This window comes from Marmota flaviventris, chromosome 7, assembly GCF_047511675.1.
Source record: "Marmota flaviventris isolate mMarFla1 chromosome 7, mMarFla1.hap1, whole genome shotgun sequence".
Lineage (NCBI taxonomy): Eukaryota > Metazoa > Chordata > Mammalia > Rodentia > Sciuridae > Marmota > Marmota flaviventris.
Genome location: NC_092504.1, coordinates 58,082,168 through 58,105,699, shown reverse-complemented (window position 1 = coordinate 58,105,699; position 23,532 = coordinate 58,082,168). Strand labels below are relative to the sequence as shown.

Here is a 23,532-nt window from a genome sequence, read left to right as displayed (position 1 = left end):
AAAGGTGCTGGCTGGGAAACTGGGTGGCAAAACACCAAGAGGAAAAAAAAATAAGAATTTCAAATTCAAAGAGAAAATTTTAAAAGGAAAGATGTGAATAATGGTGTTCAGTCCTGGTCAGCGTCATTTCTCACAAGCCATTCAACTAGAGTCCAGCTGGACTATAGAATGGAGATTAAAATCCGTCCAGCTCCGTGGTTCAAGCGTCACCCAGAATGTCAGCTCACTTAAGAAGTGTGTCAGGGAGCGAAGGAGTGTACCTATCAGCTGTTTCTAAGAAAGTAAACACTCCCAACATGCACCGAGGCGCTGGGAGTGGCTCAGGTTTCTCACACTTGCCTGCAGTGATAGAAAAAAGCAATAATTAATAGCTTCTCCGGGTTGTTAATTGCGTGGGGGCCACTGCAAGCGCGGAGCCCGAGCCATGCTCAGCGAGCACGCGCGACGCCCACGCTGGTCTCAGACCTCCCCTGCAGGTGAGTGACTGGAGGAGCCCCAGGACAGACAGGCAGAGACAGGAGAGCACTGTCTCCCGCAGCCAGCCTCCGACCCAGTCCAGGAACAAACTCTCCCGTGCAAGTTCAGCCCAAGGACTGCGGTGAAAAGGCTCCTCCCGCTCACAGTGTGAACAACAGGTGAAAATGGGGGTCGGGCAAAGAACCCCTCTAGTCCACTTTCTGGGGTGAGGTTGAGGGCAAATTATTAGAAAGCGGAATCCCATTGGCAGTAAAGGTGAATGGGTGCATCGGAGCAGCCTGAAGCCGGACATGACTTTTCCTTTTGATTTTTCTCAGAATACCCCTTCCTGACCAAGGTAAGCTTGTGGGAGGGTGGGGAAGTAGAGAGAGTGGGGAGAAGGGCTTGGAGAAAACCTTGCCATTTCCTCCTCCCTTCCTGGAGGGAGTAGTTCTATAAACCCTTTACCTGGAGCATACCCTTGCAAAGACACTAGGCTCCTGGAGGGCATCCTGCTTCTCTGAAGACTTTACGAACATGTGTTGAATCATAAAATCCAAAGGATCTTTTAAATTGAGGATGCAGTTGAACTTTTGTTTCCACAAAGCAACAAAGAAATAACCCCCAAATAACTGAAAAGGATTTGGGATATAATTTAAGATCTCACCAAACAATGAAAGAACGATTGTAATTAAATAGAGGTCCATGAGTTAGGAATACAAATTCTGAAGTAGGTGCCACTTATTAGTTTGCCCCTTTGCAAGTTACTTAACCTGTCTAAGCCACCAAAGTCTGTCCTTATAAAACTATCATCATAATAGGATCTTCCACATAAGGCTTTGGTGGGAATTAAACACTTAGCAGGTGTTCCAGAAATGACACCTTCTAATAGAATTAAGAAATAAGGTAGGGGAGGGGTATTGGAAGTAGGAAGGATGGTAGAATGAATCAGACATTATTACCCTGTGTACATATATAAATATACAACTGGTAGGATTCTACATCATGCATAACCAGAAGAATGAGAAATTATACTCTATTATATATGATGCATCAAAGTGCATTCTACTGTCATGTATAACTAATTAAAATGAATAAAAAACAAATTTAAAAAATAGCTCAGGCAAAAAGGCACATCAGGGAAGGTGAGCTGAGCTGAGCTGGCAGACCAGTCAGTGTGGTGACACTGGAACTGAACTGGTTTCAAGACAGTGGGTCCAAGACACTGAGCAGGTGGCAAGTGGGCAAGTATCATCTCTCTGAGTAGAAATGAAATTACCAGCTTTCTTGCCACTTTTCAAAAAAAAAAAATAGACTATGTAGAGGCAAATTTAAACTTACCTGCCACTCACTTTGATCTTAGAAAATTCATATTTATGTAAATCTATTATTTTAAAATAGAAAACAAGCTTTTATAGCGAATAGTTACTATCTCATGTTGTGGAGCCCATGGCATTTCAAGTTTCACAAGATAGTCTGTGTTTAAATAATATTGATCAAAATAGACAATATGGTCCAAGTCCTAATATTATAGCACAGATTGATTTTTTTTGCATTGAAATGATATAGACTTTCATATGTGAAAGCTTGAAATAAGGGTAACTGTGTTTTGTCAGTCCTTACCTCTTAAGCTTAAATTACACAGAAGTGGTTTTATTTGATGAAGTTTTAGTTAAAGGGAAATTTTGTGGATGATGTTGTTAGTTTTATTAGTATTTATAACTTTGAGGGGGACAAATTTAGTAGCTATGACTAGTAGTCTCCATTGATGTCATTTTATCTTTTTATTTTATTAACATAAAATATTTAAGTGGTTTGCAGTTGATCCTAACTTAATTCCATCATTGTTTTAATAGATTCTTTTTTTTCAAATTGTAGAGTTGAGGTACTCCAATGTACTTATAATTAGGTATTGACTGATGAATTCTAGGTAGAATTCTAAAGCCAAACTACATGAACTTTATTATGTTATTATCCTCCAGGCTTAACTAGTAATTATTGCAGTTTATCTAAACACTTATAAAATAATCAAATCAGCGTAGAATGAATTAGAATATGAATATTTATTAAATACTTTTCAAAGAGAAAATATGCTTTTATGCTGATATATATTGTTAAATTCCTTAAATTAAATTAGTTGATTATAAATAATTATATATATATGCATATAGAAAGAGTTTTTCTACTATTTCGAATGTATATAACACTCTATGGTAAACTATTATTTGTTTATTTATTTTTGGTACTAAAGATTGAAGTCAGAGGCACATTAACACTGAGCTATATCTCCTGTCCTTTTTATTTATTTTTTTGACACAGAGTCTCACTAAGTTGCTGAGACTGGCCTTGAACTTGCAATCCTTCTGCTTTAGCCTCCTGAATCTCTGGGATTCAGGTGTGCACCACCACACCAGGCACTATTAAATATTTTGATCAATCCAAGAGAGAGGGAAAGAGCTCAACATAGTGTAACATACATGTAATGTCTTAAGTAGCTCAGTAATAAAGAGCTTGCCTAGCATTTGTGAGGCACTGGGTTCAGTTCTCAGCACTACATTTAAATAAATAAATAAAATAAAGGCCCAACAACCAACTAACTAACTATATATATAATAAAGGTCCATAAACAACTATATACATACACACACACACACACACATACACACACATACATATATATATAATTATAATTTAAAATGTTATACCTTATGTACATTTTAATTTCCGAAATAAGAAGCATCCTATTCTTTTAATTGAAATAAAAACCTAATGCTAGCAGTCCATTTACTTGTACAGATTTGCTGATTACAATGTAAATAGGGAATTCAGGTTGCTGGAGACATATGGACTTTCTGTAAGTTTGGATTTTAAAAAAAATTCAAATAAAGGCAAATTGAAAACACGGCCTCTAAGAAAGAGCTTCTCAATATTCTCTTTGCTCTGAAGTTTAGAGTTAAAAAACTATTCTGTTGCAAAAATTTATCTCAATATTTCAAAACTATCACTGATTGTGATCTCTTTACTTTCATAATACAGTCTTAAGTATCAAACCAACTGGTATCACTGCTTTCAGTCCCTGAACATGGAGCTGTCTCCTCTTTATGCAAGAGGATGTAATCTTAGTTTAAATGGTTGTAGGAAAATTTCTGCATCATCACCCAGAGTTTAGTAAGTGGAGCTCAAAAAGCAAGGGTGCTGATTCTTTCATAGCCAATACTGAACAAGAAAAAATGAGTCAGGATCTTTGTGAAATCAACTTTTAAGATTTCTTCTTGAAAACTCAGATGAAGGAGAAGATCTTTGAGCTCCATCACAGCCACAATTTCAGAATATACCCTTGGCAAGTGGAGTGGTAGCAAGTTCCTAAGTGGCTTCATGCTAGTTCACTTCATCCTCCACTCCTGCTTTCCTCACCTCCCTGAGGACACTGCAGGCAGAATAAAGTGCACTACATTAGCATCATGTAAATATGCAATGGAATATTAGTGCTTTGACACTTCAAATGAGATTCCACTTGAACTGACAGCCGTGGCATGGTCACCTAGAAGTCGGTTGCTTGACCCATATACTGTTTAATCCTGTCTTTAATTTAAGAATTGAAATCAATTTTTATTTGTATCTCAAGACAATTTCTAACTGCAAACAATATCACTTAATAAAGTGATAGTTTTTATATTTCTCCTCCCAACCTTTACCATCTTTGCAAATGAGGCACATTCTTCAGGGGTAAAAAATGGAGCCAAATGTTTTCCAGAAACCATACTTCTTTGAACTCTTTTCCTTTCTTTTCAAACTGGATAATGGATGGAATTATAGGAAGCTGATAGCTTTGTCTGGTTTCCCCTGAGTGATGTATCTGTGCATGGCTCTGTTCTTCCCTACTCCCAGGTTCTAGATCATAGCCTTAAGAAAACAGTTTTATTTTAGGGCTGAAAACATCCTTGTAACTTTCCATTGCCTCTTCAGGATGGAACATTTTTTTAAAACTCCATGTTTACCATCACTGATATAATCTTAACTCCTAATTAAAATACACACTTGCTATTCCAATGGGATACATTTTGGTATTTTGTCTTTTTAGTTACTTTTATTCAGGGCATATATGTGATATAACATATGTTCCTTGTATAGAATTTGGAAAGTACATATGAGTTCAAAATGAAAATAAACTTTCATATCTTTATAACTCTTAATATATTGTTAATATTTTAAATGTTTCCCTGAATATTGAATGTATTCAATACTGTATAAATGTTTATATGTGTGTGTGTGTGTGTATATTCACTCACTCTTGAAGAAACATGAATAATAATGATCCTTTCTTAAAGGATCTAGTCAACAAATTAAGTAAAATAATACATGGTTAGAGGAAGAAAGCAATAAGCAATTAGAAAACTGCAGCCAGTTTGCTGTGGAAGTTCAAATGCAAGAGAAATTAGCAACTGTTTTGTTTTGGGGTTTGGGGAGGTTGTTTTTGGTTTTCTTTTCAGTTGATTGGTTTGTTTTGTTTTGTAATTCTTTGTAAAATCCTGACCACTGTGACACTTCACATATTCAAGTGATCTGAGGAACAAGGGGCTGTCGATAGAGATACAGACACAGGCTTCACTTCCTGTGCCTGGTAGCAGGTACAGAGAAGGAACTCAAGAAATATTTGTTGAATATACAAACAAGCAAATCAAATTTCCCACTTTTAAATAAGTAACCATTTAGTTAACCCATGGTTGGGCACAGGAAGGTATTTTAAGTGACTGGCCCATTTGTGTTCACTGGGGCCTGAGCTTTCCTCCCCCATCCTCTGGCTGCATTCTGATCACAAGAAAACTGAATCCAGGTAAGCCCACATCTAGGTAGGAGTGCAGAGCAGGGCAAGGTGAGCAGAAAATGCTACATTATTTTTTTCTGTAGGTCTCAGCATTGCCCCTTGCTGAGGGCTGTCTGTTGTGGGCTTCTGTTTCTACAGATCCCATGTGCCTGCTCAGAACAATCGCACCTCCCTGGGCCTCTCCCATTCACGCTCAGCTTAGACCTGCCTGGTTCTTCCAGTGCTGTTTATTTCTCCAGGACTTAATTCCTGGCATGTCAAATTCCCTGTCTCTTGAGGTCCACTCTATGTGGACAAAATGGAAAAGCAAATGAACAAACTTATTAATTAATAATCTTATTTTATATATAATCTAAGTCAATAAACTCTGGCCCCAGGGCCTGATAGTAACTATATGATTCACCCTCCAAGCAAACCACATAGCAATCATTTTCCTCTTCAAGTCAAAGAACTGAACATCCAAAGACAGACTTCAAAACTTGTAGACCTCCAACTTTTCCTTTCTTCATAAGTCATTTTTGTCTTTGCTATTCATGACCTCTCTGTTGTCTTTCTCTTAAGCCTTTAAGAAAGCTAAATTAGACCCTAAGACTACTACTAAGTCTTCACAATTTAGATTTCATTAGGGACTCGACCAGATTTCAATTTTCTGTGAATTTTCTGGAATGGGGAAATACAGAGGGAAAGCTATTTGAATTCATAGATCTGTGCTTCACTTTAGCAAATAATAATATCAATGATACTTTTACCAAATCACTTTCTTGCCTTTTAGGTATTTGAATTGTTTGAATATTTTAAGCCAATTTTTAAATCAGACATGATAAATATTATTTCCTATCCAATTGTCATATGCTATCTATGAAAAAAATTATGTTGTTTTCCTTTTCTATTAAATTCCATTCAACTGTCTTCCTTCGTAAGGTCAGAGAATAATGTAAAGAGCTTTGAAATTTTTTTTTGTCAAGGCTTCTGTAATTTTTCTGAAGCTGGCCATGATTTACTTTAGCATAGATCACAAGTCTGGCAATATAATTACATAGCAACTGTTTGCTCTCTTTAATGATTCTTTGATTTTTATGAATACAAGGAGAGGGAACTGATTGGGAAATTACTATAATGATTCTTTAGTCCATCACTGCCAATCTTCACTTTGTGATGATAAGAAACTTCCATTGATGGTTCTTCAGTTCAAAATATCCCCAGTGTTTGATGAGGGCTTGCTCTCTGGTTCTGAAGTAGTTTCTTCTAACTATGTCCTTACATGGTGGAAGGGCAAGGCAGCTTCCCAAGTTCTCTTTTATAAAAAGGACACTAATCGTACTCATCATGGCTTGATCCTTATGACCTAGTCACCTCCTAAATTTTCCACCTCTCATGCATGAGGGATAAGATCTCAAGATATGACTTTTGGGAGACACAGACATTGAGACCATGACACAGGGCAGTCAGTTAGGAGGAGGCTGGTACAGTAATCCAGGAGAAAGAGGATGGTGGCTTGGCTTAGTGTGATGGCAGAAGAAATTAAAGCTTTTGAATTCAGGTTATATATTGAAAGTATAATTAATAGGACTTACATTTAGGTTAGATTCTTCTTTTGGCAAAGAAAGGGGAAAAATATCAAGACTGAATCTTAGTTTTGGTACCCAATTGGGTAGATGAAAAGAATTGTGGAGGAGGGAATTCTGGAGCATGGGAGAAAGTTAGTGGTTCTGTTTCAGCCATGCTGCTCTTGAGATGCCCATTAGACATCTAAATAGAGATTAAGTGGATGATGAGTGAGTCTGGAACTCAGTAAAGAGGCTGGGCTGCAGATGGATTAGCTTCCCTGGAAGAAAGTGTAGAAGAGAGGACAGAATGTATCTGAAACCAGGCATCATGTAGCGACTGTATAGAGAAGTGAGCAGAGGAGTCTAACATGTTGAGCCCTGTGAGAAATCAGAAAATAGAGCAGCAGGGTCATTATTGCCATTTTGTCTCAAAAGCCTCTGGAGGAAAGTGTTTCAAAGGGAGAGAAAAAATCAATCTCATCAAGTGCTTCGGTGAGTCAAAGAAAATGAACAATTTGGCAAAGCCTAGGCCATTGAAATGTGGGATGAGAAATGCAGGGAAGATAAAGGAATAGATGGTAAATAACCTAGATTGAGGAGGGAAAAGGTAGTATTTGGGATCTGGGGTCATTACTGGGGGGATCTAGCTATGGGGCATCTATAATCCTTTTTGTGGGTTATTATAATGACAAATTCTAGGAACAAGGTTAGAGCACGGACTGCATAACCAGACATCCCGGACCAAATCCTGTCAATGGATGAGATTTGTTGGGCTCATGGACTCAGATGTCCCAGGGCAGTCTAACCTGCCCTTATGGCTTCCATACTGCAGAGTTGCTTTGGCTAAACTTCTGACCAAGTCCTTGGTGAGACAGACCCCTGCCAGTGATGTGCTGCCAAAGAGGATGACATTCCCAAACAGGGGAGCACCACTCTTTGAGCAACAGGACAGCAATAAAGAATGAAGTTAGGCACAAATCAGTAATGATGATAATGGAAAGCCAAAAGTAGAATCATAGAGATGCAGATAAAAAGGCTATGGGGAGACTTACAGAGGTTCCACCTGAGTGAGGACCAAAAGGAAGCAGAGGCTGGGTTTGCGGGGATTAGGACCTTCCAGTGCAAGAGGAATCCATGAGAGGAGACTCAGTGGTGTGAAATCTCATTTGAATATAAGGCCTGCTTCAATTTTGAGTTTAAAAAGGAGAGTTTGGGTAGAATAACAGAAAGTTCAAATGTCAGATTGAATGAATTAGGCTGAATTTACTAAGAATGAGATGCCAGGGAGGTTTGGGCCCAAAAAGGTGATATGAAGAGCAGAATGGTAAAAGCATAAAAGGGGACTCCAGTCAAGCATTCAGCTCAGAGGCCTGGGGAAAGGAACAAAATGTTACAAGGGAAAAGAGACCTCAGGGGTTATATGAGAATAGCAGAATTGCTGCTCTTTTCTCTTCCTTCCTGGTATCCACTCATCTTACCAAACCAAAATAACCTGATTTAAAAGTAAAAGAAGGATATTCTATACGTGCACATTCTTTTTCTGGACTTTCCTCTCCATCCCACCTTTTTATTCTAGCTATGTTTCCTATGATTCTGTAAGCTTGGAGCAAGGATAATTCAAAGTTAAATTTCTGCAAAAACTAGAACTAGAAAATATTTTGCTTAAAATTTCTGACCACACCCTAATGCCATTTACATGAACTCATAAAGAAGGAGATTATTCACATCTGACCACAGTTTCCAGAGCCTGAAGGAGACATGAGGATATTATATCATCCTTAATCAACCCTTCGAGTCAGAACTTGATTTTAGTTGCCTGGAAACTTGAAATTGTGTTGGGCTGACTAGGGCAGGGTCCAGCTAGTTGGGGCTAAGTTGCTGTAATTGAAGGAAAATGCTCCTAGAGATTCATACACAAGAGGACTCTTTCGAAAAATACATCAAAAACCAAATTGCCCAATCCTTCCCTTCCTTGAGCAACTGCATCTGTAGTTTTTCAATTTACACAACTCGTTTTTCTCCTTTTTGCTCATGCATGAAATATCACCTGAAAGCTCCGCTAAATAGTCTTATAAGCTAGAGACACAATCAAACATTCAATTTAAGTAAGAAACTAATTTATGAATGCATCACAAGAACAAATCATTAACATTATTCTTATGGTTAGGGTATCCTCATACCATCTCAAAAGGGGGTGAAGATGACTATGATGGCCCACCAGTACCCTTCCTGGATCTTCATCAATGAGAGGACATTCATAACCAGGTAACTATATACCTATATTATATGTCATCTTGCTCACCAGTTACCTGCTCAGTGAATGGGGTTAACATTTTTGTTATTATGAAGACTACAAGGGGAGAAGGTTTGGGATAGAAGTAATATGGAATATACCATTCAGAGTTGTATAAGCTTGATAAATGATTAACAAGATCAACAGTTAGAATCATCACTTGAGATTCTGGATAAGAAGTTGAAAAAGTATATTCCTAAGACCACTAAAACCATACTCTCTTGTGGAACAGTCACTCATAGTTCATTAATGGTGGTTTGGGTTCCATAAAAGTTACATTTCTGCTTTAATAGTTGCAGTGATCTTGAGAGCAGGATTAAGTGAAGGCTCCAAGGCTCCTCATAAAAGATACACCCAAAGAATTGGCTCTGTGGCCAATAACATTGTGTTCTCTCCTGGCCTCTCCCTTCCTTGCTCCTCAGGACACACTTCTTTTTTCCTGGTTCCCACTGGTGTGCTGGTTATTTAATATACAGGTAACATGCACAAGTGTTTTCTTATGCATGGTTATAGCATCTTATGTTGCTCTGGAAATAATAGAGGAAGGGTTTTAAAACTTTAAGAGCAAAGATGAGTACTAAACCTGGCCAAGCACAGGTAAAGACTTAGAAAAGAAAAAAAATAGTCAAAAAAAGAAAAAGAAAAGAAATAAAGAAATAACCATGACCAAGTCAAACAAGGGATGGGACAGGAAATAAGGCCAATGGAACAGGGAAGTGGGTGATACTGATGGGGGCTAGGAAGCAGAGGGAACGAGGAACTAATATGGTCAAAGATTTAAAGAGCTAGAGGACAAGGGTGAAATATGAGGGTAGGAAGAAGACACAAAGTGAAAGAGAGGATCCCTTTATTCATTCCTCAAATACTTACTGACTGCTCACTGCGGAGAGATACTTTTCTGAATCTGAATATTCAGCAACGAACCCAACAAAACCCTACTTTTAGGGAGTTATATTTTGTGCCCAGGAGCAGGGGGATATAGTCCATATGAAGGATAAATGCTGAAAGTTGTGAGAAATAAAAATGAAATAGTAAAGGGAGTAAAGAATATTGGAGGTAGCCCATGGGAAAGGCTCTGTGTTCAGGCCTGAGAGGGGAGAGAGCATAGGAACAAAAACTGCAGGTATGTGGCTGGAAGAATTCCAGGCAAAGGGGAGAGCAAGTCCATAGCCCAGAGGCAGGTGCATATCAGTGAGTGTTGAGGAGGCCAGTATAGGTAAACTGAAAGAGAAAGACCTTAGGGGAAAGTGAAGAAGGTTTGGGATAGAAGTAGACAGAGACAAAATGGGGCCAGAACATTGGAGTTTCATAGACTATTATTTCATAGGCTATTGACCTTTCTTACAAAATAAGATAAGAAGCTGAGGAAGAATATGAACACATGAGTGACAATACCAGTGTGGCTGCTGTGTTAGGAACACATTGGAGAGGGTGCAAAGGTGGAAGCATAGAATTACCATGGAGCTGATAGTCCAGGGTAGAGATGATGGTAGCTTGGACCAAGGTGGCAGCAGTGGAAGTTGAAAAAATTATATATATGGTCAGATTTTAGTCAGCCCTTAATAACTATGAGTTCCACATCTGTGAATTCTACCAACCTCAACTTAGATATATTAGGGGGGGGAAATGTGTCTATATTGACAATGTGCAGACATTTTTCTTGTCATTATTTCCTAAGAAATATAACATACCAACTATTTATATAGCACATTTACACTGTATTGGGTATTATCAATAATTTAGAGATGATCTCAAGTCTACAGAGGTTTTTGGAGGTGATAGGCAAATCCTACATCAGTTTATGTCAGAGTCTTGGGCATCTGAATATTGTGTTATCTGCTGGGGCTCCTAGAACCAATGCCCTGCTCAGACAGAGGGACAGACTATATTTTAAAGGAAGGAACAATAGGATTTCCTGAAAGACTAGATGTGAGATATGAGGGAAAAAGAATAGTCCAGTATGATTGTAATGATTTTGGTCTAAACGAATGAGGTAACACTTTCTGATATTATGAAGACACAAGAAAGAGCAATTCTGGGGTAAAAGACCAAGAATTCCTGGACATGCTACATTTGAGATTGAATACAATCACCAAGGGGATGAGTGTAAATATGAAGATTCAAGGACCAATGTTAGAAAAAGCTGAAATGAAATTGGAAAAGAAAAAACAGAAGGCGAGGCAGAAGAGCCTCCGGTGAAAAGTGGACAGAATGAATGTGGAGACTGGACAGAGAGGAAAAGCAAGTGTAGAGGGTAAAATAGAGAAGACACCACTTTGAGTCATCAAGGAAACCCAAGTATTGATGGAGATTCACAAAAAGGGAAGTTGAGGAGATGGGCAGTTGAAAGGCAGAGGCCAGTGAAGGTCACAGTCACATAAAACAGAAGGAGGTGGACAGAAAGGTGCTGGAAAAGACTGAGAGATAGTCCCCTTCCCTCATTGCCTCTTCCCAAAGAGAATTACAGAAGGAAGAGAAGTGCCTCTAAAGATACCGTCTGCACCTGTGTTCCTTTTGCCTACAGGTTTTCTGTGCAATTAAAACAAATTTACTCCACTGACGGAGAGGGAAGTTTGGAGAAGAGACAGTATGTAGCCTTAGAGGCAGATGAACAACCTGTGTCGTTATTTTCCTGTTACGCAGCTCTGCTTGACTCAATTCAGCTCACAAAAGTATGATTCCCACCCTGTCCTGCCAGGACACTGGTACACCAAGGCCGTCCCTCTTGGTCTGAAGTTACCATCCTTTTCCCTCAGTCTACTTCAGCTGTGATACAGTAGCTCTCTACCTTCTATCCCAAGGAAGCAAAGGCTTCTCTCAGTTCCATAGACCTTTCCTTATTCAGATTGGAACCTACTCTAAACTGGCGCCAGGCAGCCCCAATGGCAGTCCTGTTCTCTGGATGCACTCATTGGCATTTCCATGAGCAAAGACCTCGCTTCTCTGACAAAATTCCAAAGCAAATGTGGCAGAGAAGCCTCTATGCCCTTCCTGACTCTTGTCTGCACCTGGAGGTCCTGATTCTCTTAATCCAGGCCATTTTTATGTGTATGTTTATCTTTATTCTCTAGATCCCTGGAGTTCCTTCATTTTCAGTTTCTCTAGAACAACTTCATCTTTCACTTGTATTGAGCTACTGGTTCTATTCTCAATGGATTTATATAAAATTTCATTTGTAGCCATGACCAGCCAATGGTAACTTGTCATCCCAGAACACCACATTTCCTTCTTTTGTTTACCTGTGTAATATAGTGTGAACTTATCTCTTGCTTCCACTGGAGTAGACACATATCCATATACTGGTAGTCACCACGTCATGCAAACCGTAACATCTTTCTTACAAATTAGCCTTAAAACCTTATATAAAAGTCTAATTTTTAATTTCTAGAAACAATTTTATAAGAATTTTCTGATAATTATCAATATAAGAGAAAGAAGACTAACACATTTTGAGAACCTATGTGCATTCCCATTTCATTCTCTGCAGTAAAATATGTCCCAGTGGACATTATTTGGAGGATATTTCCAAAGAACAATCTGAGATCAGTGACCTTTATTTAGTGTCATATTCTGAATTGGCATAATGAAGGACTTGTAGTTTGTCTTCTGTAATCCAGAGCCTCTTTCAGGCTCTCAGATCCATGTGTTAATTAGAGCTCCAAATGTGAAGTAAAAATATCGTAGCATAATTCCACAAACACCAGACTTGAGGACAGTGGTCCATGGCACCACTTCCACATCAGATGCTTGCTAATGATACAGATCCTGGGCTCCATTCCCAAATCAAGGTCAGGTGATGCTGATACATTCTGAAGTCTGAGAACTTCTCAGAGGAAAAAAGGATTAAAGTTCTCAGAACTTCTGACCTCCTGACATCAACAACATTCCTGGAACCAGAATAAATCTCTGCAAAACTTTAACCAGAAATTATAACAATGCCACTAGCCAATTCTCATACCCAACCTACCACAAATCTTGCAAACATTACCCTGTTCCAACACACACACACACACACACACACACACACACACTCATTTACTTTTAAGTAGTTTTGCAACTCTCTATGTGAACTGTTTTGTAGTAAACAAGGTAGAAATGATCAATTTATTAAGGTATTTTCATTTTTCTGCACAAAAATACAGGAAAACAACAGAAATTAATAGTCTAATCAAATCTATGTAATTGAAAATTTCTTTCAGCAAGTTTCATCAGCATTATATATGATCATTAAGTTAAGAGGTCCTGATATTAATGGTATTGTAGGCAGCATAATATTTGTGTCTTATTCCTGGATGAGCATTCTCTGAGGGTAGAAAGTTCCTGGCTGAAGGGTGTTGGCATTGGTTACCTTCATGCTTAAGTGACGACAATTCCACTTGCTGTTTCATTGCCTGGAGTCATCACTGCTCTGCTGCTTCAAATGGCAAATACTCTAACCTAAAAAAAAAAAATTGGTTCTGTGTATCTGCTTTCATAGCATTTAATTTCAGGTAGTAGGCTGAAATCAGGGCACAGGTGCATAAATGCTAGCTCCGTGTTTAAAAAACAAACACAAAAACAAAACAAAACAAAACCCAGAAGTTCCAATCCAGTTTCAAATTCACAGATCTGATTTCACTCTCAGAACTTGACTTTTTCTGCTGCTTAGGAACATGATATAAACCCTTGGAGGTTTGACTCTTCTGTCAGCAGCTTGAAAGTCACACATGCATTCCTGTCTTTAGTGAATGCATTTAATTAGCATGATGTAATAAATTTTAGCAGAAAGTGCTTTATTCCAAACAGTTTATTTTTCCAAGCACGTTGGCCAGAACTCTTTGCTGAAACAAAAGAACCAGCCACCTGCACCTCAAAGTACAAATTAAACACAAAGAACCAGTGTTCAGGAGGCCACCTCCTACCTTGCCCTTAGAGCCAGAGGGCAGCATGTGGCAGGTTCCATCTCCAGGGTCTTCTCCTGATCAAAAGAATAAAAGCAAACTGTGCAGGAATCAGTGTCAGCCAGTTCTGAAGACAGGGTTATGAAGAGGGCATCACTGTCTTGCAAAACCTTGGATCTCTGTCTTTAACAAAACTAGTGGAGACCTCTCTGACATACTTTTATAAAAAGGAGTCAAGATTCAAAATAAGCCAGAAACAAAGGGTCTGAAACATGTGCTTGGAACTGTTTCCTTTTAAATTTAGTTCTTTTTTCTACATGAGAAACTGTTTTTTTTTTTTAATTTATATTACTCATATCTGGTTATCCAGTGAAAATAAATTATAAAAAGCTGGCTAGCACACGTTACTATGTCATAGAAGGTCAATAACATCACCCACAGATATGTGGGAAAAGGATAGTATTAAGCTTTCTTTATGTCCAATATTTTCCAATAAACATATTGTCAATAATCATTAAGGATAGCAATATGACAAAAACCTATTGTATAATCTATTATTCACAGTAAAAATTACCTACTACACATTGCCTATGTTATCACTTCAGTCAATGGAAAAACAATAGCTCTTTGCAAGATAGATGAAATGTTTCCATAGAAAGTCTGATTAAGTCAAAATTCAAAGACTTCAGAGTATATTACATGTATGGAATTCACCTGAATTTCTGGATGTGTCTCTACACTAATTAAATATTTTTGACCCTATTAGTAGGTCAGGATTCGTTTTTCTATATTTTATTCCCTAATCAAATGATTTTTGAGAGCATATCATAAGCCAGAAACTGGATTAGTATTCAGTTTTGAGAAAAACAGACAAGGAGCCAACTCTTACAGTGTTTACAGTCTGGAGTTGCAGATTTCAATTTTGAGCTTCTAGCAGAATCATCTGGAGGACTTATTAAAATAAGGAATGCTGGGCCCCATCCCCAGAGTGTCTAAGTCACTTGGTCTGGCATTGGTGAGTATTTGCAGGTCTAAGCAGGGGCTGTAGTCTGGGGATCACACTTTGAGAACTGCAGGTTTGAAGGCCCAAGACAAACTGAGATACATATTCTGAAGGACCCTGCCTAAACAAAGGTGTCTAGGATAGTTTCTTCCTAGAAATTTTGTTTCTACTGAGATCTGAATAGGGAGGGAGCTAACAAGGTTCAGGGGAGCTGGTGGGAGTGTATTCCTGACATGGGGAAGTCTCCCTCTATTCCTTATGATCCCAGACCACAGAGTATCAGTGAGTGAAATGTGCCCAGGGTGGCTATGGTGCAGGACACAAGGGAATATCTCTTAAAAGATGGCTAAATAGGAAGGCAGGAGAGGGACCACTCAGGGCTTTATGTGCTGTGATAGAATTTAGGGGGTTTGTCCCAAGAGCAGCAGAAAGACTTATGTTTAAGGATGCTAAGCAAAGCAGATGGTATGATTAGACATGTTCTGTATTCTCTAGATGTAACGTAGGCAATAGATGGAGGACACAGAATAGAAACAATGGGTTGATTAATATATTTTTTGTCAGAAATAGGAAGAATCAGGGGCCAGGGTCATGGACAGCAAGGCAAGAGCCAGTGAGTGGAAGAGGCCATGTGACAGGGAAGCTCCTGTCTCCAGCTCATGCTCACACTGATGACCCTGAGAATCACTGGCCACTGTTGTGTTAAGTAACAGTCCCAGAGGTCCATGAGGCTGGAAGGCATATCAGTAGAATAAGTGAAAGACTTCATTAAACAAAAGAGGCAGATCGTTTCCCCTCCCAAGAGAACAAGGGGCATCAGACTGTGAAGCCAGACAGTCATCTTCCACCTGCACAATAGCCCTAGCTCTCCATATGCAAAGGGTGTTGTCTTACAGCATGCTGGCCTCTGCTTCAGCAATAACTAGCTCTGTGTGGGGCATTTCTGTTTACTTTTCAACTGGCTTTAAAAAAAATCTAAAAGGCTCACATTGGAAAAAGATAAAATGTAAGAGTAAACCATGGAGGAAAGAGAAGCAAGACCTAAGTACCAGTTAGGTACCAGTCTACTTGCTCTGTTCTCCCACTTATATCCTCTGCACAGTGAGGATACTTCCAAAATCCAACTACCTTTCACCGTCCAGTCCAATTTGCCATTATCTCTACCATTCCCTGCCCCTGCAGTCCATTCTCCCCCATAGGTCAGAATCTCTCTCTGGGATGTAAATCACACCTACCTTCTTAAACTTCAGAGGTTTTCTGCTGCACTTGGAGTAAGATGCAAACTCCTTGTGTAGGCTCTAAGGCCCAGAGGGCCTTTATAACTTCATTTGAACCACTTTTTACTTCTTTCTTTCCTTCAAACATGCCAAGCTTAGTCCTGCATACAAGACACAACAGTTCCATCATTGCCTGCCTGGAAACTCTCTCTCTGACTCTTTGTGGCTGGCTCCTTTCCATTATTGACATTCCAGTTTAATATTTCAGACTTCCTCTAAAATGTCACCTTCTTTAGTGCTATATCACATAAGCCTGTTTTATTATTCTCATCAAATTTATTCCTCTATAAAATTGTTTATTTGTTCTTTTGTTTTCTTTTCTCATCCTCTTTTAGAAAGTGAATCTTACCACTGCAGGAGCCTAGTTTTTTTTTTTTTTTTTCTTAAACATTACTGATCCCTAGAATCTATTATATTGTCTGTTATATAGTAATTCCTTAGTAAAATTCAGTTGAATACAGATGAGTATGGAAATGACTAGCCTCAAAGAACTAAGCATTGGTATGACTTCACATGTGTCACCCTGAATGAAATACTGTTTCAACATAAAGGGGCAGGGTGATTACCTACATAGTGCTGCTATTCTAATGTAAGAACAAGTTTCTACATTGATTACTAGTGTTCATTTTAGTTCTATTTAGAATGACCACATATCTAAAACTACAGTCTGTCAGTAGAAAGCTTCCTGTCTCTTAAATATATATATATATATATATATATATATAAATAAATACATATTTTATATATATATATATATATATATATATATATATATATATATATATATATATATATATATATATATATCACCTAGTTTCTCAGTGACCTGAGATGGAAAAGAGTGGAATACAAAGTGTGGCTCCTGAACTAGTAGCACCAGAACCCGGCAGACCTGTTAGAGATGCATGTTGTCAGTACCTGCCTCAGACCTACTGAAACTAAGGATGCAGCTCAGCAATCTGAGTTTCAATAGCCCTTTGAGTGACTCTGGTGCTAGTTCAAGTTTGAGAACCACATATCTAACTCGAGTAGATATACACCTGGAATTCATGTTGTCTATACATTCAGGGGCACATGATGTTCCTGTAGTTTTCAAATAGGACTTTCTTACCCACTGAATGTTTCTCAATCAGTTCCCTCCAAAACAATCACCTACAACAAGAAACAAATTTGCATTTATCCAAAGTTCAAGTTTCTACTTTGGATTACTATCAAAATATAAAAATTGGTACTGATTCGTGAATGCATCAGGGCCATGAATCAGAGCCTGCTTCTGCCTTTCTGGGGCCAGGAGAGAAGAGGATAGGGCAGAGCCTTTCCTCACCCTCTTTCCTGTCCACTAGCTTCATAAGCTGCTCTGAGGACAAGGATGTCAGCTGCTTATGGTAACAGAAAAATGAGGTCTGATGTGGCAGCAGTTCATTGCATGTGCCAATTGGAACAACAGGTTGTGCATTTAAAATTTTTTTTCCTTTAAACTTTAGGAGCCAAATATTAAGGGAAAGGGAAGAGATAAGTACATCCTCTCATTTAAGGTTGAAAAGCATGTTAGGTACTAAAATATCAAATTTTGATATTTACCCTTATGAAAGGGTCCTCTGAAAAATGACCAGATATCAGATCTGGAGTACATTTCTGCTTTCTTCAGAAGCACTAGCATTAAACAAAAAAGTCATGCTATCTTTGTCTCTTCATTTTTACTCCCCTGTCCATGCCTTACTAACAACTAGTGACACTGTTTCAATTTGCTGTAACTCCTGTCCAAGTAGAAGTTTACATAAAAAATATTTTGGGTATTTGTTCTGTGTCTGCTCACTAGAGGCTAGGGCAGATCACTTCAAGTTTCTTTTAATACTGGGGCCTTCTTCCTTAATCTTTAATCCTTTTGCTCTTTCTGAGTCCTAGGAGTTGAGTACCTGAGTGAAGACAAGACTTCTGTCCATCAGTTAGCCCAAACGCCATTTTCTACAGGGGCAATCTTGAAAAAATGAATGTCCTAGAAAATACAAAAGTTTTAAAATGACCCTAAGCAGCCAGAGAGTGTTTATTGTTGGGAATGAGACAAGTATGGTTTAATTACCTTGTTGATTAGATCACAAATAGACTGCAGGAAATCCCCAGATTCTTTTTCTTGACAGTCATCAGCACTGAAGGAGTTAAGGTCTAAGGCTAGAAATGCATAGAAGGGCAGAGTAAACAAATAGAAGGTTCTGCCATCCCAACCACCATCATAATTAATGATACTCCAGCAGAGTTGCTAGGAAACTTCCATTTCAAAGAGGCAGCCCCTTTGACACAGATGCCCCTCTCCTGGGCTTTGAAGTCAGGAAAGTTCAACAAAATGTGAAGCTCCCTGATAATTTAGGATTTGCAGTTTTACTTTGGTCAAGATAGCCCTCCCCACCCCAACTTCTCAGTTTTCAGCCTTTGGAATCCAATCCCTTCATTTGCAATGGAAATGTGAATAACCCACTTGGCTGGCTGAGGAAGGTCTCTGCCCAGATGGAAAACATTCTTCCTGATCAGTGGAGCCTGGATGAAGCCAAGGGCAAGAAGATCCGTGCCACAGCCACTTATAGAAGAGGGGCTGCCAAAGTTTGCAATTTTATTTCCAAGATTTGAGTGGACAGTAATGAAGGATAAAGAGTGAATTCTGCCTCTGCTTGCAGACATCTGTAATGTGGAATGAGGGCTTGTCTTGGCAAATGGCTTAATGACAAGGCTTTATTTATTCTTTTCTGTTGTCCTGATTCCACCTTAAAAACATTTAAAAAGGCAAAAGTTTGTACTGGTTTTTTTTTTTGGTTGTTAAATTATGAAAAAATACAAAGAAAGTGTGACATACTTACTACATAGTTTGGAAAGTATACAGAATTACAACACACAAAAATCACAAATTTAATCCCAGCAAATACTCACCTTGTTAACTTTACTTGTATAGTTATTAGTTATTTATAAAAACAGAAAATTTTAAACTCACCTTTTGGTAGCTAACATGAAATTGTTGAATCATCTCATTGCTAAAAATTTAACATCATGAACAAAATCCAAGGCTGGGGATAGAAAAACTAAATGTACAAAAGAATAAGTAAGTGTTTTATTTTGGCTTAGTTTTTTTTTGTTGTTGTTGTTGTTGTTGACGCTCTAGGAGAAAGTTTTGGGTTTCTGCTCTAAACATGGCAACACACACAGCAGAATGCTGCTGTCACTATGTAGCTCATCTTGAACCATGAACATTTTTCAGCAAGTCTCCAAGAAGCACAAGAAACAAACTCAGGAAGGTCAGCCACGTGTAGCAAAAGGCGAAATATGCCTTTGGTGGCTCTGGGTAGTCATATTTTCTCCTGAAGTTTATTTACATCATTTAGCAGCCTTTGAAATTTGTGTTGGGTTATCTACCACATGTGATATTTATGTTTTGCCCATAGTAGGTCTAAATTTTTAAGAAGCAAGAGTGGAACAGTGGTTTTTAATTTCAATGGAAGAAATAGAATTGCCATTTAATTATGTTGCTAATCATTATAAAAACAAGAAGAAAAACTCTTACTACAACTGATACTTGACATCTGTCTATCTATAGATGTGAGGCATGATTCACTTCCATTTATCATCATGTCCCATGCTCAGGTTTTTTACAGGTTTATATAATCAAATAAAATTTTTTTCTTCTAGACAGCTAAATAGCCTGAATGAGATTGGAGAACTCATTTCTCACTGAATGTATTATTCATGGCAAACATCAGATTGTGGTGGTTCCCATCTGTTGAGCAGCTGCATTTCAAGCCACAGTACAAAGTACACCTGAGCATTTTATGGTTTGTTCTGGGTCCACTATTACTCATTAAAACCAAACAGGAGCTTAAAAGAACAGAGGCTCTGGGATTTCCTCCATCCCTCCCTACACCTGCCACCCAGCGGCAAGTCTTTCCTAGACTAGCTCTCTGCAAGAGGCTCTGATGAAGAATTCTGAGCATCCATCAGAATCCTCTCCTTTACAGCCAGTGTCAGAGTGCCAACTTCTATCCTAAGAGAAGCTTATGAGTCTGTGCATTATTTAGAAATTCAGTATATATGAAGTTTGGCATTCCTCAGGTAAAAACACCATGTCCATGATAGAGTGGGTGATGATTTTTTGAAAATCCTTAAATGTTGTGATAGGATATTTTGTGTTTCAGAGAAAAGGGATCTTTTCTTAGGAAATCAGTTTTTTTATGTGTCACGTGTAAAGTATGTTTGAACCTCATGTCCATTTCCTCATGTCTAATTCTGTGACTTCTACAAATCTCAAGTTTATAAACTGAGAATACCAGAAACCATTTTAAACCTTTGTTAGAGCAACTGAGCAGCCTGTACTAAGCAGCTGATCTATGCTGGGTGGGGAACTTTTTAAGGGTTGAGGGAGAAAGATGCACAGATTTTTTTTTTCTTTTATGGGAGAGGGGTCCATTTAAGTGGCTCTGAAATTTCTGCTGAAATTAATACTGACATACCCTACTAGCATATATTAAATCAGTGTCCCCTTTTTAATGACAAGAAACTGCCTTGATAATATTTTAAATCTCCTAACTATAAATTCTTATGCTATACTTACTTTAGGTTTCTTCCAGACTTTAGATCCTTCCATATATGTGGGACATCCCATCATCTTTCCATGGAACATCAGCCTTACTCCTACACCTCTGTCCAAATGTTGAAATATTCTCACTCACTCTACTGCCACCATCTTGTTTTATGTTGAAATCCAGCTTCCACACACTACCAAATGGGTTTACCATCATCCTATTTTTATATTGCCTAAAACCTTCCCTAGCTGCCCATGTCCTATAGAATGAAGTTTAAGTTTCTCAGGATGCTTCTTGGTGCTCATTGCTCACTATTCCCCACTTCACATGTCATACTCTTAGATTCTCAACTCTCTGAGTTTTCTTCACAAACTATAGAAATAATGATATGTTGTGCATGTTGTTTCCCTTGCCTAATGAGCTTTTGACACTCTTCTTGTTATTACCCATCAAGATTCACAGTAGGTAGTATCAACTCTTACCCTCTTTCTACGTATGAATGAGGCTCCTCAAGTGTGCTTACACAGTGACCCCATGTGAATGAATGACCAGAATGAATGGGCCTTCTGTTATCAGGCATAATTAAAATTAGTCAGCAGACACAGGTGATCAATTTGACAGTAACTCTTCAGCTCTTCATACCTCCAATTGCCAGCAAGTCAAATTAGAAAGTTATGGGAACATTTGATTCCCAGTGTTATATTCGACCTGCTATTCCATCAGGTATATAAAACAATCATCTTCAAGTCTGATAACACACATAAAATTACAAGACATTTTTGTAATGTATCTACCATTGCTATTGATGTTTACATGACTTCTGAATTTTCTAATCCCTCACTCTTACACCATTAATGTACCTAATTTTATTTTAATACTTGAGTTTACTGAATTCTAATCATCTCTTATAATCCAAAATCTTTCCAAGTGCTATGTATACTCAATAAAAAAGATCCTACTTGTGGTAGGAAAATATGGAAGACTTCTGTGGTGTCCAGTTACCCTGTGTTATACAGTGGAACATTGATTGGCAGGCTTTTCCTGCACTGGGCAAGATTATAAATATTTTAGGTTTTGTGGACCACACAGTGGTTATCTCAACCACTCAACTCTGCAATTATAGCAGGAAAGCATCCATATAGACAATAAGCAAACAAATTAGTGTGGCTAGCTTCAAATAAAACTTTATTTACAAAACCAGGCAGCCCAAGACCACAGTTTGCTAACTCCCTGGGTCATTTGGAGACTCATTTCAGTGGAAAAACTTTTAGTCAGATTCTGTTTAGGAACAGAAACATTTTCCAACTGTACAAAATCCTGGGGAAAATACTTTGAAGGAGACTTGTGCTATACTGTGTTATGAAATTTTTTCAGAAGCCGAAGCTGAGGGAATAAGATTATGTAAAAGTTCATTTGCTTTCATAACAACCCTCACAGCTCAGCATATCAGGAGTTACATCCCAAGTGAAACTGAAGTTTCTGTGTGATGCTCTAGCACTAAATAATGAGAGCCATAAAAGTGCTCAGAGGCTCTTTAGAAGTAGTGAATTTTTTTAGCAAATATCCCACAGTAATGACCCTGAGGGAAGAAAAACCAGTGCACCCAATGATATTTAGAATAGAAATATTCATTAACATTAAAAATTTAGAGTAACCCTGTTGGGAAATGAAACAGCAGCATGGAGGACTTCTGGAGAATCTTTTCATGTGGTAATTGTATGGAGGGTATCGATCCTTGGAAATGTGCACACTGAAAATTCCAAGCAGGGAAAATCCAGTACAGAATGTATGCTCATATGATTTCTAACATGAAAAATCAATGTATATGAATTTTGTCATTTAATATTCAGTTACTATTGATTGCATAAGAGCACACTATGATCAAGCTTCTGTTCAAAGCATGGAGAACATAGCAGTGAACAAAAGAGACCAAACTGCTTGCCCTCATGGAGCCAATGGGCTTAGGAGAAGGAGACAGATATTTGGGGATCAAAGGGATTTTTGACAGTTGAAGTACTTGGAATTTTAATGTCATGGGATTTTTTCCTATAAAAGATGCTTCTATAACAAAAGCTTTTTCTCCCTTTGTCGCTGTCTTTTAGGAAGAGAATTTGTTGATAATTTTATTTAATCAGAATTTGTTGAGTTCCTATTATGTGCCAAGTGAAAAAAATAAAGCAGACAAACCCTCTACCCTCATAGAGCTATGCTCTAGTGGAGAAGGCAGAACATAAGATAACTAAGTAAAATTTATAGAAGGTTAGATGATGACTCCGGGCAGAGGCAAAAGAGGTAAAGGAGGCAAACAGGATCTGAAATGATGGGAGAAGGCAAACTTTTTAGATTTGGTAGTCAAGAAAGACTCTTGAGAAGGTTACTTTTGATTAAATAGTTAACTAATGAATGAGTGATGTGATAGTGGGGAAGGGCATCATTCTGGGCAAAGGGATCTGCAAGTTCAAAACCTGAGATTGGAGTGTGCTCAAGAACATCCAGGGGCCCTAAGACTGCATATAGTAAGTGAAGGAAAGAGCAGTGGGAAGTGAGAGGGAAGAAGTAATAGAGAGCAGATCCCATCCAGCCTTTTAATTCAATTTAAGTATGTTAGATTTTATTATGAGTAATGGGAAGCCACTGGAAAATTGTGAGCAAAGGAGAAAGATGGTCAAGTTTGCATTAAAATAATTTA

The 23,532-nt window shown here is 38.2% G+C and overlaps 1 protein-coding gene across 3 annotated transcripts in view; it reads left to right on the top strand.

The window, feature by feature from the left end:
- Window positions 1-329: 329 nt before the first annotated feature.
- Rassf6 (Ras association domain family member 6) overlaps window positions 330-23,532 on the top strand; it is a 40,867-nt gene continuing 17,664 nt past the window's right edge. The window contains exons 1-2 of one of the 3 annotated variants that reach the window (XM_071614339.1): window positions 330-476; window positions 8,996-9,093. In XM_071614339.1, the coding sequence (XP_071470440.1) occupies window positions 9,029-9,093 (65 nt within the window). In that variant the 5' untranslated portion in view covers window positions 330-476; window positions 8,996-9,028. The other 2 variants (XM_071614340.1, XM_071614341.1) reach the window with 2 other exon arrangements.